This window comes from Telmatherina bonti (genome assembly GCF_933228915.1).
Source record: "Telmatherina bonti genome assembly, chromosome: 3".
Classification (NCBI taxonomy): Eukaryota; Metazoa; Chordata; class Actinopteri; order Atheriniformes; family Telmatherinidae; genus Telmatherina; species Telmatherina bonti.
The window spans coordinates 19597885-19612518 of NC_136621.1; the positions used below are offsets into that span (position 1 = coordinate 19597885).

At 39.0% G+C, this 14634-nt stretch overlaps 2 protein-coding genes across 2 annotated transcripts in view; both read right to left on the reverse strand.

Annotated features, from left to right (window-relative positions):
• The window catches only part of atp5pd (ATP synthase peripheral stalk subunit d), a 4275-nt gene extending 82 nt beyond the window's left edge, over nt 1–4193 (reverse strand). The window contains exons 1-6 of the mRNA XM_079265151.1: nt 4102–4193; nt 2325–2455; nt 662–758; nt 419–490; nt 227–289; nt 1–101 (exon numbers count right to left, since the gene is read on the reverse strand). The exon at nt 1–101 is cut by the window's left edge and continues 82 nt beyond it. Of these exons, the coding sequence (XP_079121277.1) occupies nt 1–101; nt 227–289; nt 419–490; nt 662–758; nt 2325–2446 (455 nt within the window). The 5' untranslated portion in view covers nt 2447–2455; nt 4102–4193. The remainder of the gene's footprint in view (nt 102–226; nt 290–418; nt 491–661; nt 759–2324; nt 2456–4101) is intronic.
• A 1995-nt stretch (nt 4194–6188) lies between these two features.
• Nucleotides 6189–7609, reverse strand: LOC306754350 (homeobox protein MSH-C-like; the record flags this gene model as incomplete). The annotated part of the gene is made up of 2 exons (XM_079238334.1): nt 6189–6601; nt 7189–7609. 2 exons carry the CDS (start codon nt 7607–7609, stop codon nt 6189–6191), a joined length of 834 nt encoding a protein of 277 aa, XP_079094460.1.
• Between the last annotated feature and the right edge of the window lie 7025 nt (nt 7610–14634).

The following is a 14634-nucleotide window of genomic DNA, read 5'->3' on the forward strand; positions in this document are numbered from 1 at the left end:
TAAGGATTTTTGACCTTGTCCAGCTTGGTTTCAGGGAAGGTGTCATTGAGGTCCTCAATGGTCATCTGATCGAAGGGGATCATGTTCTTAAATTTTTCCAGCTAAATACACACAAAGTTTGAGTGAGAAAGACAGACAGAGAGAAAGAAGTTGTCTCTTTTTAGAAATAAATTCCTTTCAGGTTGTTAATGGAGTATTTTAGTGATTACAGTGACAACCATCTCACCTCTTTTTCATACTGAGCAATGCGGGCCTTTGATTCTTCAATGTAAGCCAATGCAGATTTATTCTGTTGGGAAAAAGTGAAATATTTTTGCAAAACTATAACAAATCCAATCACCACAGCTTAATCCCAGAAGTGGTGCTTGTTTTTGATTAGTCATCTTGGACTATGTTTGTGGATGAAACAGCCACTTACAGCTTCAATCTCCTGTGCGTTGATGGCACTTGTCTGTGTGTCAATAGGCTCAGGGATCTGCAAGGCTTTGAACTGTGTGTAGGACAGAGGACAAATCAGTTGCATAATACGCATAATTCCACCACATCAGTACAGATAATTGAATTAAGACTCATCTTAAAGACAATTTGCTAAAGTGAGAGAGGCTTTTGATGCATCCGAGCATTGTTTTGAAATAGGCAGGATCGGTCAAGAAAAGTTCACCTTCTTTTCAAATTCATCAACCATTCCGGCTTTAGCCACTGCACTCCTGTAGTAATTCCAGTCAATGGCTGCTGGAGTCTCTGGCAGAGAGGCTAGTCTGGTGTAAAGAGAAGAAACATAGGGTATTTTAACATAGGGTAAAATAGGCACTGTTAAATATATAAACAAAAAAATAAAAACATTTTTAAAAAAAAGGCATCAATCCATATAAATGGACAAGTTAGCAAAAATGAGACAGTTCAACAAGTGTTTAAAAGTATACTTTAATACAATGTAATAGTTTCAATTTAGGTTTCAAAGTAAATTAGTCGTCTCCGTCAAAGGTTTGAACACACTTTCCCATTACGTTCAATGGAAAGTGTGTCCAAACTTATGGCCAGTAGTGGGAAAAGACATATATATATATAAATAAACATACCTTTTTTTTTAGTTTTTCATTTTAGTTCTGTATGCAACATACATCCTCTCATTATTTATAAGGCTGCAACGATTAGTCAAAGTTGACAACATCGTTGATGAATTTTCACGCAAAATTTCATTATCGACGTGTCACGTTATTAATGTCCGTAATGGGTTTGCTAACAAAATACTGCACCAGGCAACTTAACATCATTTACCAACCACAACTTTTTATACAGTATAAGAACTGTAAACACCAAACAAATTAATGCAAAGCACCATGGGAAGGGCTGGGGGCAGTATTGTCATTTTGTGCTGCGTCTTTGTTCTTAAACAATGAAGAACAAACCGATGGCGGCGCAACCTGAACAGAGTCAGAGTGCCGACATGATCAGGCCTTATATTTTCAAAGTTTGGGAATATTTCACGCTAAACAAAGTGTTAAAATGGGTGAAGTGTGAAGTCTGCCATGCAAAGCTGGCATACCACTACAGCACGACAGCCATGCACGAGCATCTAAAACAAAAGCACCCATGGTGGAGTCATGGTTTGCAGCTTAAAAGATGGGCAACTAGCATTACTGAGTAGTAATGTCTTGTTGTCTACCTCACAAAACAGACTTTTTCAAGATGTAAATAATTATTTTGATGCAATTTTACAAAAATTAACATGTTTAAATATTTTATTTGTTTCTTTTTGAGTGAAATTCTGTATAGCTTGGATATGACACTATAGCTAAGTTTGAATGTTTCAAAATAAATTAGTAGTGAGCTGTTAAGCTTAAATTTAATATTCAACTGGTTCAGGAGTTATTCTTTTCACTCACTAAAGGACATTATGTTGTGACTGACTGGGAATCAGGGTGACATTTATATGATGCAAATGAAGAGAGCGGGGTAAAACATGCTGTAGCCTGTAAAAAGAGCTGCAGCAACTGGAAGCACAGATGGTGGTGTGACAGAAATAATTGTGACTCATCAAAAAAATTATTTACAGATTAGTCGACTATTAAAATAATGATTAGTTGCAGCCCTAATTTAAGAAAGAGAACTTTAGCTCCTACTATGACTTCCAACATATTGTTGCAACTTTGTTCCTAAAACACACTTTAATCAAGCAGCAGTGGTTTTTAAAAGCACATTTTGTTGCATTTTGTCACAGAGCAAGAGCAGAGAAATAAATTCTGACCAGATGAACCTTTACATAGTTCCAAATCCATACGTTTCTATTTTCTAACCCTAAGTCTTGGTGGTGTATGACATACTTAGCAGAAATGGCATCGGTGTGAGTCTTCAGTGCATTGAACATGCTCCGCTGGTTTGGTGGGACCCGCTCAGCAAATGCCACCCAGTCAATGGCCTTCAGGGCTGCACGACGGCCTGCCATCTTGACTGTCTGAAATAATAAGTGGCTGCTTTAACCCAGAAACATTCCCATTAGCCAAGATGAACGTTGAAATACAGTTAAAAACACTTATGTAAATTTTGTCAAGTCACAGCAAATCCCTCCATTCAGACAGTCTCAACTCTAACCTATGTATGAGTGAATTTTTCAGATTCACCAGAAAGAATAATGTATGCTCAGAGTTTGATTAAGGATTGTTCTGAAATTTGTCTGCTAAAACTAGGATGTTTTAGGCAACTACCAAGCATGCTTTGTGTCATCTCTGTTTAGGCGATTACAGGACCGCATCTGCTCAGATAGGACATTTAGACAATTGTGGATAGAGGCTTTGAGCAACTGCTGTGCAAACACTGTAAAAGATTTAATGATTAAGGTAGGCTATAATTAATCTTCTTAAGTGGAAACTATCTTATACTTATAGTGTGAAAATACAACAATACAACAGTGACAACATGTATATAAAAATGTTTCATATATATATATATATATATATATATATATATATATATCTATACACACACACATACACACACACACACACACATTTTTTTTTTCTTTTTTAAATAAAAGACTATATGTACTTATCAGACAGCACTGAAACATACTGCATGTAATTATATGTGTTCCACGACAAAAGAGAAAAAAACCCAAGAAAAAATGTGACCTCTGGGCTTGTTATTTGGTGTCTGGGACCAGGACTACTGCATCAGATACTTTAGAGCTATTGTGTTAAATTATTCAGGTATAATGTTTTCTCAATTGGAATACAGCCTTGGAAAATAAACTCTTTGAGGGTTACTATTGTCTCAAAGGGTGATTTCTATCAGCAACTGTATTTAATATGACAATGAAGAATCCACTCCAATGCAAAGGCCAAAGCAGTGCATTGTGCCTTGATAACCATAAAATCCTAATTTGCCAAACTCAGACCAGAGTGGTTTCTATGAGCAGACACTGGCGTTTACTTAAAGTCTAGTAACTTGTTTTGTTTTTTGTTTGTTTTTCCAGTGGCATACGTGGAACCATTTTTATTACACTGAAAAGTGACAACATCAACAAATTAACCTCCTGAGTCATAGTGTCTTCATACGAGGACATCACATACTTTACACCATAAAGTTGCATTCGGTGCAACTGGAACCAGTTGAAAAAATGTTGTTTCTCGAAGTAAAATTACATTTATCATAATATATAAAGACATGCATCATAAATAAAATCACCATTCATATGTCGGTTAGCAAGAAGAAACCTCTGATGCCAAGTCAAACTAAAGCAGGAGGTTTGACGACTGGCTTTAGAAAAGCTGCGTGCAGAAATATTCTTTTATCTGATAACTAGAACCATGAAGACAACGAATATTCCTAAACATGGCACCCCAGGAAGGGAAAAACCCGTCCTTGACTTTATAATTTCAATCAAAAGACGTCTGAAAGGCAAGCTAATCTTAGCTTATCTTGTTAGCTTGCTAGCCAAGGTCAGAGGATTCACTTTGAGCCATCCAGGGTCTCGCAAACAACCAAGCAATTATTAAATTCATTTTGACATCCTGTGCACAAATATACAAGTGCGAACCAAATAAATGATAAATCAAACCGTTTTCAAGTAGAAATGAACAAGTCGCTCCGCTGTGTACTCACCTCGCTGCAGTAAGAGTTGTCGCTGACAGAAGCGGAAGTTCTTTTTCTAGATTAGGATTGGCAGCAGCTGACAGCCGCTACCGCCCTCTGCTGGAGAGGCTGTGCGCCTACAGCGCGCTCTCTTCTGCGGCAAAACCATAGACTGTATAAAGAAACGCATATGAATGAACTCGCTTCGCTGGCTCTACTGTATTTGTAGCAGCTACAAAAGGTAAAAGTACACGCTCGTGGTCAGTAAATAGAAAATGCGCACGTGGCGCCCACATAAAATTGCTTCTTTTTATATTTTACTTTTACTGTAAAGACAAGGATCTAAGAGGCAAAAGAGAAAAAGCAAAACAGAACGATAATGATAGTGAATGTAACCGTATAAGAATTCATTCATTTCCCAGTAAAAAAGGAATAACTAACCAGGGTAATAAGTCTACCGCAGACATTTAAAATGCAGTCAAGGTTACAGGTTTGTAATAGCCTAAGGGAACTGCAAATAGCTTACTTCAAATAAAGAAGTAAATAGTCTCCAAAGGCAACCTTCAAGAATAACAGAGCAGATGTTTGATACATCTCACAACAGCTTTGCGGCTTAGAGCTGTGGTATTACGCATTTAAAATATGAGGTATTTTGGGATGATGCTGGATTAAAATGAATTACCTTTGAGTTACTTTTTAAAAAATACTTATTTAAGTATGAAACTGAGATATTTTGTTGTTTTTACTGTGTTTCTATTTTGCAAGTTTACTAGTTCAGACGCACGTCTGTGCGTCATGTTTAGGTGTTGATAATATGCTGGATTATAACCGTGTTTTCATAGTTGTCTATTCTTCTTATCTTAAAAAAAAAAATATATATATATTTTTTATTTTTCCAAATCAGTTTTAGAGTTAAATAGGCTAAATGTGCGCTGCTCTCAAGACTTGAACAGTGGGTCATAATTAGTGTGAATTATGAGGATTTTCGTCAGTGAAAAAAAATGTGAACCAATAATTTCAGCCTTACATTTATGTCAGAATAATAACTGGACGTATGAAAGGAAATAAGTGACACTGAAAATTATATATTTAAGAAAAGGGGGTGGGATGGACGTTTTAGCAATTTTCAAACTGAATTAAAGAAGTAAAGTAAATATCCAGGTGCCGGCCTCTTTACGTTTTTGTCCGTGAAATAAGAACATAAAAAGAAAATACAGTTTACTTTGAGCTACTGCTTCGTTAAAAAAAAGAGAGTTCAAATAGTTACATCCGAAAATAACTTTCAGTCATGTACTTTAATGTTTATTTTACTAAAACTCATTTTTACAAGATATATTGAACATTTAGATAGACTGATGTACACAGTACAGATATAAAGATATTCAATAAATACCACTTTCCCGCCCTTCAAACGAGGCTGCAGGGCTTTGAGAACACTACCAATTTTATTTACATTTACTACAAACATTTCTTAAAAAACCTTTAATGTCATTCACATGAAGGCCACAATTTGAGAGTCAAATAACTAATACAGGTCCTTTTCTAAAATATACTTTTGTACCTTTTCAAATTTATTATTTTTTTTTTTTTACAAAATGTAGAAATCGTGAAAGGAACTTCATGAAAATAAAGACATTCTTAAAGCATTTCCGGGAAGACTAGTGAGACAAAAGAGTTAATGCTGAATGAAAAGAAATACTTCAAAAGACACAGACAGCACATTTCTTGGTCTCAAGGCACTGACAGCGAATAAGTACTTTTTCAGTCTTTTTCTTCCCCACGCTTGTGGAAGATTATTTCCTTTCCCTCCGGAAACATTTAAAAGTCACAACCCGCTGCGGATGAATTGCAATGATCTACTTCAGGCATGTTGTTAATAAACTTGAAGTCTACTTTTGGAGTGTCATTGAAGAATTTCAGCCCGTAAAGCCAAAACAGAAATGAGCGCAAATTAAGAAGAGCAAGTGGACGCACTGAATCCAGCAGACATTTCTAAACTGCTCGCGCGTTTTAACTGCTCTCAGTATGACGTTTTCCAACTGGAAATAGTACCAAACTCTGAGATGTGGGCTTAGACATACGCATCATCCTCGTACCATAACCACAGACACAAAATACTAAGACAAATAGTACATCCCATAAGTAACTGGTCCACTGAACAGTCCTGGGACCGGCAGACTGGGCCTCGGGAATGCGTTTGATGGGCTCCACGTCGGAGAGCCCACGTGAGCTCCGAGTGGAAAAGGCAGCGCGAAGGCAGGCAGGACGGGTTTGGAGGCCAATTTAAACTTTTCCAGCTCGGCTTCTTGAAGTCTTTTAGCTTTTGCTCTCCTGTTCTGAAACCAGATTTTGACCTGAGTCTCCGTCAGGTTGAGAGAGTTGGAGAACTCTGCTCTCTCGGCGATGGAGAGGTACTGCTTTTGGCGAAACTTGCGCTCCAGTGCCAGCAGCTGGGAGGTAGTGAAGGGTGTGCGAGGTTTTCTGTTGTTTTTGTGTTTCCTTAAAGTACATTGAGTTGGACTTGAGCTCCCTGTTGTAGAGAAAATGAAAAGAAAAGCCCGAAGTCAGATTAAATCAAAATTGATCCGAAACTGGATCATTGCTGAAGGTAAACAAACATGTCACGCAAATAAACGCACACCATCATAATCAGGCTTGAAAATGTTAACAAATAAGTTAACCTGCATCACAAACTGAACACATTCAATCTTTAGAAACAACCTGCTTTGCGTAAAGTTTATCCATGCGGTCACTCAGATTTTAAATATTACATAGTGTATATAGATTCTGTGTTTATTAATTAAATGACTACTTATTTACGCTTAGAAAGTATTCAAGATGCATCGACTTAGAAAAGGGTTACTTATAAGCACACAGACTTTGTGTTATTTATGTAAACAAGAGGGAAAAGACAAAAATATCTAATACAATTACGCACAACTTGGGTAGACATAAATAATAAAGAAGCCTTTAATGTGTCATTTCAATGTAACTTGTAGCAAAAAAGAAGAAAAAAAAACAACAGAATATTTTTCAAGGCTTCTTTTACAGCGTTGAGATCATGGATAAATGCTGAGTGTACTCTAGTATCATGTAAGAGCGAAGGGACGGACTTACGAGGAGGTGTTGTAAAAGATGATGTCTGGAACCAAGTGCTCTGCTCTTTCTCACAAAACTGCGGACTGTCCTCTCCGGAGCCTCTGGAAACTCCCTGTGAGCTCTCCGCTGAAACCCTCCTCTCTGCGTAAAAAGTCCTTGGAGAGAACTGCGCGCCTTGCCCCGCCGTGGGCTTCGGCAGCACCACAGCTAAGTCAGAGGGAGAATAAGAAGTCCGACAGGTGGTCTTCTTGGAAATCAACGACTCAACGCTAAACGGGAGACTGCTCCGCTGGTGTTTGTATCCTTTCTCGGTTGTCATGTCTTTCGGCTGGAGATCCTCGCCCTCCGTGTCCGTCTCCTCCTTTTGGTTAGTCTGCTTGGCGTCTTGCGACGGCGACCCCTGCACAGGATTCATCATGATACTAGGGGATGGTGCCATGCACCTCCGCGTGGCCTGTTCAGAGGAGTTGCGTGGCTGAGGTGTACAATCTCCAACGTGCCTATTTGCACTGTCAGCGGCGCTCAGTAGCTTTTACGCATTGGACGGGGTCGTCTATAAAAGGACAGGGACCGTTCCCCCTTTTGACTCCCGCCTATCAGGTCGTGAAATTGGCCCCGTGACGTATCCAAGTGTGGTTTTGATTGGCTTGCTGCCTTCCGAGAGAACATCAGGAGGCCTTTGAAAGGAAGGAGACGTTAATCATACAGACCCCATGCAGCGAGGAGTTATTGACGGCTCTCACAAAGTAGCTTAGACCAATTTTAACGCAATTAAGCACTGAGAAGGACTTTCTTGACCATTTATGTCTAATGACAATGTACTGCCATTGTTTCACGTGGTAGATTTAACTATATAAAATATTAATTTAACTATTTTTGTGGTGAAAAAAAAATGAGTAAAATGATACATATATCATTCTAGCTCTAAGATAGCCTATTATAAAATGCCAAAATGGGTAAAGAGGTAAAGACAAACATGTTGCATGATTAATCAAAGGCAAAAACCATAAAAGGAAACCACATCTGATTAGAATAGAAAGATAGAAATTGTCTGTATAGATCATAAAGAAGTTAGAGCAATTTAAGACCTGTCATGAGCCTTTCTCCTTTAAAATGGCCTCAGCAACCAGGCTTTTCTCTTTTCTCCAGGTCATACTATTTAATAAGCCAGACAAGTTGTGTTTTGCGAGGCGCCAGGCTCGGCGGGATCAAAAAGGAAGATACCTCGGGGAGAAAAGGCAACAGTTAACTCCACTTAACCAATTGTCCTCCGAATATTTCATAGTCCGCTGCGTGGAGCTGGGAGGAGAGCAGCCGCTGACAGTTAACTGTTTCACGTCAAGGTTGAAACCGACTGGGTTCATTCATGCTGATGTTTCTAAAAATGAAAATGGACAGAACAACAGAAAATTATTTAGTATGCCTAAAATGTATATATTAGGATGATTGTGTGTTTTATTTTTCTCTAGAATTTGCAGTGTAAGAATAAACTGTTCAGTGTAAAAGGCCTGAAGATAATCAGAAAAATCTTGGTAAAGGTATGGGACATAATACAGCTCCTTGTTGAACTTATTCCAGAATGGCAGAACATACAGAGAAATTTTACTCTTGTCGTTTTTCAGGATATGTTTGTTTCAAATTATGACAAGATAAAGTCATAATCTTCTATTTACCACGAAACAAGCTACTTAGTTGCTTTGCTGGCTGTCATCCATATAGTATTCCCCTACAAGGCACTTACGGCTTTGCAAGAAAAGATGTAAACTCCCTCACACTTAATGATCATCTAAATTCTTCTCTCTCAGCACGTCCAAGCTGATGTCACATTAAATGTGTCATCAGCACTCTGTGGCCGCCAACCCAACACAGGACCCCACTGAGAACTCCACAGCCATCAACACAATCAAATACACAAGAAAAGGTCTGTTGAGAAGAACGACTTTGCTTGTGGTTATGATGAGAACCTCAGCCCTCAGCTTCTCCACCCTCTTTAAAGACTTCATCTGCTCGCTTCCTGATAAATGTCTCGACTGGATATAGCAAGAAAGAATTATAACCTACAGTATGAGAACTGCACAACTTCTAAAACATAACTAATTGCTGTACAGCTACATCTTGTATATGACTCATCATATGAGTGTCATGGGACTGGTGAATCAGCTGCCATTTCCCAAAAACACAGTACAGAACAAATGATTCTTTGACTAAATTCCACACTTAGATCGATGATGGTTGGCCCTTTAAAAGCCCTCAGGTGCAATGGACAATTTACCCCTCGCCAGGTAACTTTGGTTGATGATTGAACTTGAGTAAATCCTGATGTTGAGTCTGTTCCTTCATTTCCTATCTGACAAAACCAGCCTTCTGTCTCCTCACATGCCATGACCTCTCATCACCCAGCTGGTTTGCTTTTAAATCCCAGCAAATGTGTCTCCAATCCACGCTGGCATGCAAGAAGGGGATGAGAGTTGGGCCGTGGAGTGCAAGGAGATTCATCAGATACAGGTAAGCCCAGAGATAAATCGACATGAGAAGTGCAGTTGTCTATCCTCCCCTGGTGTTTCCTCCAGGTTATTTAGCTTCAGGGCCCCCACTCCCCAACCCCCAAAAAGACATTTCTGTAACAGCATGCAGGCGAGTGAGCAGTGTCAGAAGGTGTTAGTGAGTTTGAAAGCAGATCTGTTCTTCAAGGTCGATACAAGCACGATGGGAAGCACTTTCCCCTCCGCTGGCACTAGAAATGAAACCTTTTCACATGTGAACAGGCCTTTCCCAGTACTGTCATGCTTTGTTGAAACCATTTATCTAGTCCATAAAGTGCAAGGGCCAAGTGGTGGCATGGTGTGAGAAAACAGGCAATTCCCATGACATGTTTTTAGGCAGAGAACTCCCAAAAAAAACCCCTACCTCTTTTTGATGAAAAACATCTGCAAATTAACCTGCTGTATGTGTTCAAAATTTGTGTGATGTGATGTCATCAGCAGCAATGTTAATTTTTTCAAGCAAGAATCCACTCCATGTGAGATGCATAAGCAGTGGCACCTGTAGCCACAGATCTGAGGTGGACACTTAGCTGACATGACAGTGTTGAAAGTGTGCAGCATCCCTGCATGTCACTTTCACTGTTTGTCTCTGAAACTATAAGAAAGGGAAAACTGTGCAAAAGCTGCAAAAGGTTATCTGAAAGGAATATTGTCCAGGGCGATCTGGTCATCATGTCCACAGGAAAGCAGGAGGTAACAATCCACATGTATTATTTAAAATGTCTAGCTCTATCTAGACTTTAATTTGCTCACCTTGCTCACATAAGCCAACCAGCATGCAACTCTGTTTTACAGCAGTTTTAAATAGCAGTTATTTGTGTTGCACGGAGCTGTGGAAAATATCTTTGACCTTTCATTTGACTTAACAAGTTGATCCATTCCACATCAGACTGGCTTCAATCCTGCACTTAAACGCTGGTTTGACATTTTCTGCCAAAGCCACTTCCCTTTGTGGCATCCAGTGCCCTGTGTTTGAGTGTCGGGTAATGAGGGCAATATTCGTGCCATGCAAAAGCAGAAGAAGCAAATTGCCCCATCAGTGGCTTCTTTTTTGGACTGTAAAAAAGCAATAAGGGGATGGAGTGTCCTGCAGTGTTGCAGCTGCGCTTTTAGAGTCAAACCAACGCACTTGTCAGCAGTGCTGGAATTTCCACTTTAAACTAATGTTTGCTTATGGACTGATACTGGTCAATATTTTAAAAATTTTAACACTGTCTACGACTCTTCAAAAACAGATGTTTTCATTGAGAGGGTTCTTCCTGGACTGTACTGCCAATGGAGATTGTCAAGGAGAAAAACCACAAGAGGTGACAATGCAGTTGGCAATTTCATCTGGCTTGCCATCGGCCATAGAAATCCACATTCTTGAGGAAAGTCTAGAGACAATGCGAGTGGGCGAGTTAGGTCGAGCACTGGGGATGAGGAACTTTGTGCGGCTTCTCAGTGGTCTCATTCACAAACCAAAGAATGTCACCACAATCTCATAGGCTCTTAGCAGCCAAAGCTGTGATGCAGTATATCTGAGGAACGAAACCCAAGACAGCAGCATCAATTTTCTCTTCTACAGATCCTGGGGAGGCCAAAACCAGAAAGTATTGTATAAATTGCAGCAATTTGGTATCTATTATATTTTCTCTGCCACTTAATAAAATATCCTGAAACTTAAATGCAGTGAAATACAAAATGTATTCTCTAGTTTTCCCTTTTTTTTTGTTGACATTTGATTGGCAAACTTAACTGAGAAGATTATTTAGTCTTTAAGACTGAATGTAGGTAAATTTATTGTTAATATATCAGTTTATTTTGGATAGCAGCATAAAATGTGATACTGATTCTTTCAAATGAAAAAATGCAAGATGACAGAAAACTGTTTATAAAGTATGTTAATAAGATTAAGCACACATGCTAAATAGAAACATGCTTTTTGTATGAAACAGAAACACAATCTCACATGTTTTTGACAACCAATCCCAGTCATAAGATGCAAAATTGTTTGTTTTTTTTAATAAAAAAAAAAACAAACCAGAATACCAATAAATGTACTGTATTTATTGATGGAGGGATGAGAAATCTTTTCTTGCAATTTCAAATAATATTTTGGGATCTAAATTTAAATTTATCTTCCAATTTTTTCTGGCGATTTCTGCACAGTAAAATGCTTCACATTCCATACAAATAGTTTCTTTATTTATTTCAAGTCCTGGTGACTATTTAACTTTGTCTTGTTTCCTTCAAAGTGATCCTAATGTGCAAAACGTGACAAAAAAAATTACAGAGCAAAACTTACAACATGGTAGAAACGCCAAATTTCACAAAAAGTAAACAGCAAAATACATTTTATTGAGTTCTGCACCAGAAACACAAAATGTCAGAAACATAAAATCATAAACAATAGACCATTTCAGAAACACTGAGGAAAAAGACAAAGAAAATGCAACTAGCCAAAAAAAAAAAAAAAAACAACCTATAAACTTTAAACTATTTATGAAAATTTAAAAAAATTAAGGAAACATAACATTTTAGAAAACATAATTTACAAAGCAGAACAATATATAGAAAACAACAACAACAACAAAAACAAAACATTTTATTAACAAAACCTTGTAATTCTTTTTAAAATGTGAATTTATGCTGAGTTCTATGGAAGGTTGTGTTTTATCCTCACTTCCATTTCTAAACAAACACTGCTCATAAGTCTTTTAAAGTCAATAAAATATTGGGAATGATTTGTTTGTTGTTGTTTTCAAGTCAAACATGGTTGAATAACCTGTAGATCTGTGCCAACAATGCTTGTCTCATAATAATAATGTTATTGCAGGCACCAAAGGTCAGAACAAATGTGTGTGTTTGAATATCCTGAGATTACAATTTCAAAGTCCTCCCCATGAGCCGTCAAACAATAGAGAGGGTGGGAAGTTAAAAAAGCGGGGTCTCTTTCAAATAAACAAGCATGAGTCGACCCTGAATAGAGCTGCTACCGAGCAGCCGGATTGGTTCTCAGAGACAACAACTGTGCAGGCTCTCCTCCTCCTTGTCCTTCTTCTCCTTTCTCCTCCTCCTCCTCCTCCATGGTTCCCAAACAAACTGATGTAGTAAACACAAACAACTTGATCGAGCTTCACAACTATAATATAGTACTTTGCTCCACTTTTTTGTCCCACCTCTTTATCTCCTCTGTACTGCCCTTGTTCTCCCGCTAAACACAGCGTGGACGGGAAAGTAGATGGGGGGTAAGAGAGGCTTTTTTTGTGCTGTTGCTTAATGAGCCTGAAAATACAATTGCACCGTCCTGACTGAGAAGGTAGCCTGCAGGCTCGTGTAAATTAGCAGTGCGAGGAAGCCTGGAGGGCTGAGTCTTGCTGAGCAGCCAGAATAGCGGGATGCGGTGAGAGGGGAAAATCCTGTTAGGGCAGTGCATGTGGAGGAATCACGGTGCATTTTCGACCCGACCGGAGCTCGCAGGGCCACTTGTTGCACCGGTGAACCCCACATTCAGGCTCACTGCTGATGTGTGAGATTTATTGAGACTGCACCACAGCCATGTGTATTGGCACCCATTATGTGAGATGTCCGTTGTTTGTCACTTTTCAAACCCATAATTCCAGTTAGTTCCACACAATGGCTCTTTTGAGCCACTACTACAATCATCATTCAATTTAATTTTCTATTCTTCTGTAGATTCCAGGGCGAGGTAGCAGAGGCGGGAGTCTCCCACATTGCATATGTCTTCTCATGAGTTTGAGATGCTCTTTTGACCGCTCCGCTTGGCATCTGCTGCCCATAGTCTGTCTATATCTGCATTCTAATGCACATATCCTGCTGGGATGTTAACTTTAGGCCCTCCGTAATTGATGGCTTCCACACTTCAGCCGAGTTCCCCCCCTCCCTTCTCCCCTCTCCCTGCCGATTGTTGGTATATCTCTGCAGTTCGGGGGTCTTTCAGTCAACCATTGTTCTTTTATGGAGGAATTATAATAGACTGAAGGAGAGGGAGAAAACATAAAGGGATAAGAGGGAAAAGAGGGGAGGGGATAAAAAGAGAGTCGCTGCTGATATTTAGTGAACTCTGAAGGGGGAGTTTTTATTCTCATTCTGCAAGTTTGGCACATGCCTTCTGTTACTAAGTGGCAGTGGATTGAAAGAGCGTCTTGCATTTCCCATTTTGCAGCTCTGCTAGGTGCCTAGACTTACAACCCTGGCAGCTGTTGGGCCTTCTATGCCGCTATAGACTCCTCTCCACAGGTGAGCTCCCCTACCAAACTCCCAGTCTCCACTTCACTCAATAGGGCCTTTTTCAAGTCTTTTATCAGTGGGCAGAGGCTGACTTTATGTGTGCCACTCACAGAGCTGCAATTCATGGTTCCCAACATTGCAATTAATGTTATTCTTTGGTAAAACACACGCAGGTTGATTAATATCCAGGAAGATTTATATTTCGCTTTAGCTTAATCTTTTCAAGCATATTTCAGCACAAGACCTTTTGAAGTTTGTGTATATATTGATCATATAATCTCTCCATAAACAAACAAAGACAAGCATCATGCAAATACAGACAAACTTACAAAACAAATCAGTGGACATACAGAACAATACAACCGAAAAACAGCAAGTTGTATCAAATTTCTCTCAAATTGGCCACAGTATAATGTTGCATACAATATGTGTTTATGTGATATGCTTTAGCCAGAGTGGCTAGTGGGCGAGTCTCTATTTCTGCAAGGCAACAATTACTTTAAAGTGTATTGGGTGGATTGGTAAACCACTTTCAATGATGTTGTTGTTTTGGTTTGGGCAAGTTTCAGCACCTTTTTCTCTTCTGAATCCAGTGGCAGAATATTTACGTATTTATTTTTCTTCTTCTTTTTTCTCTCAGGGATGCGAGCTGTTACATATTACTCCTAAGGTGTGGTGCCTTTTCCCT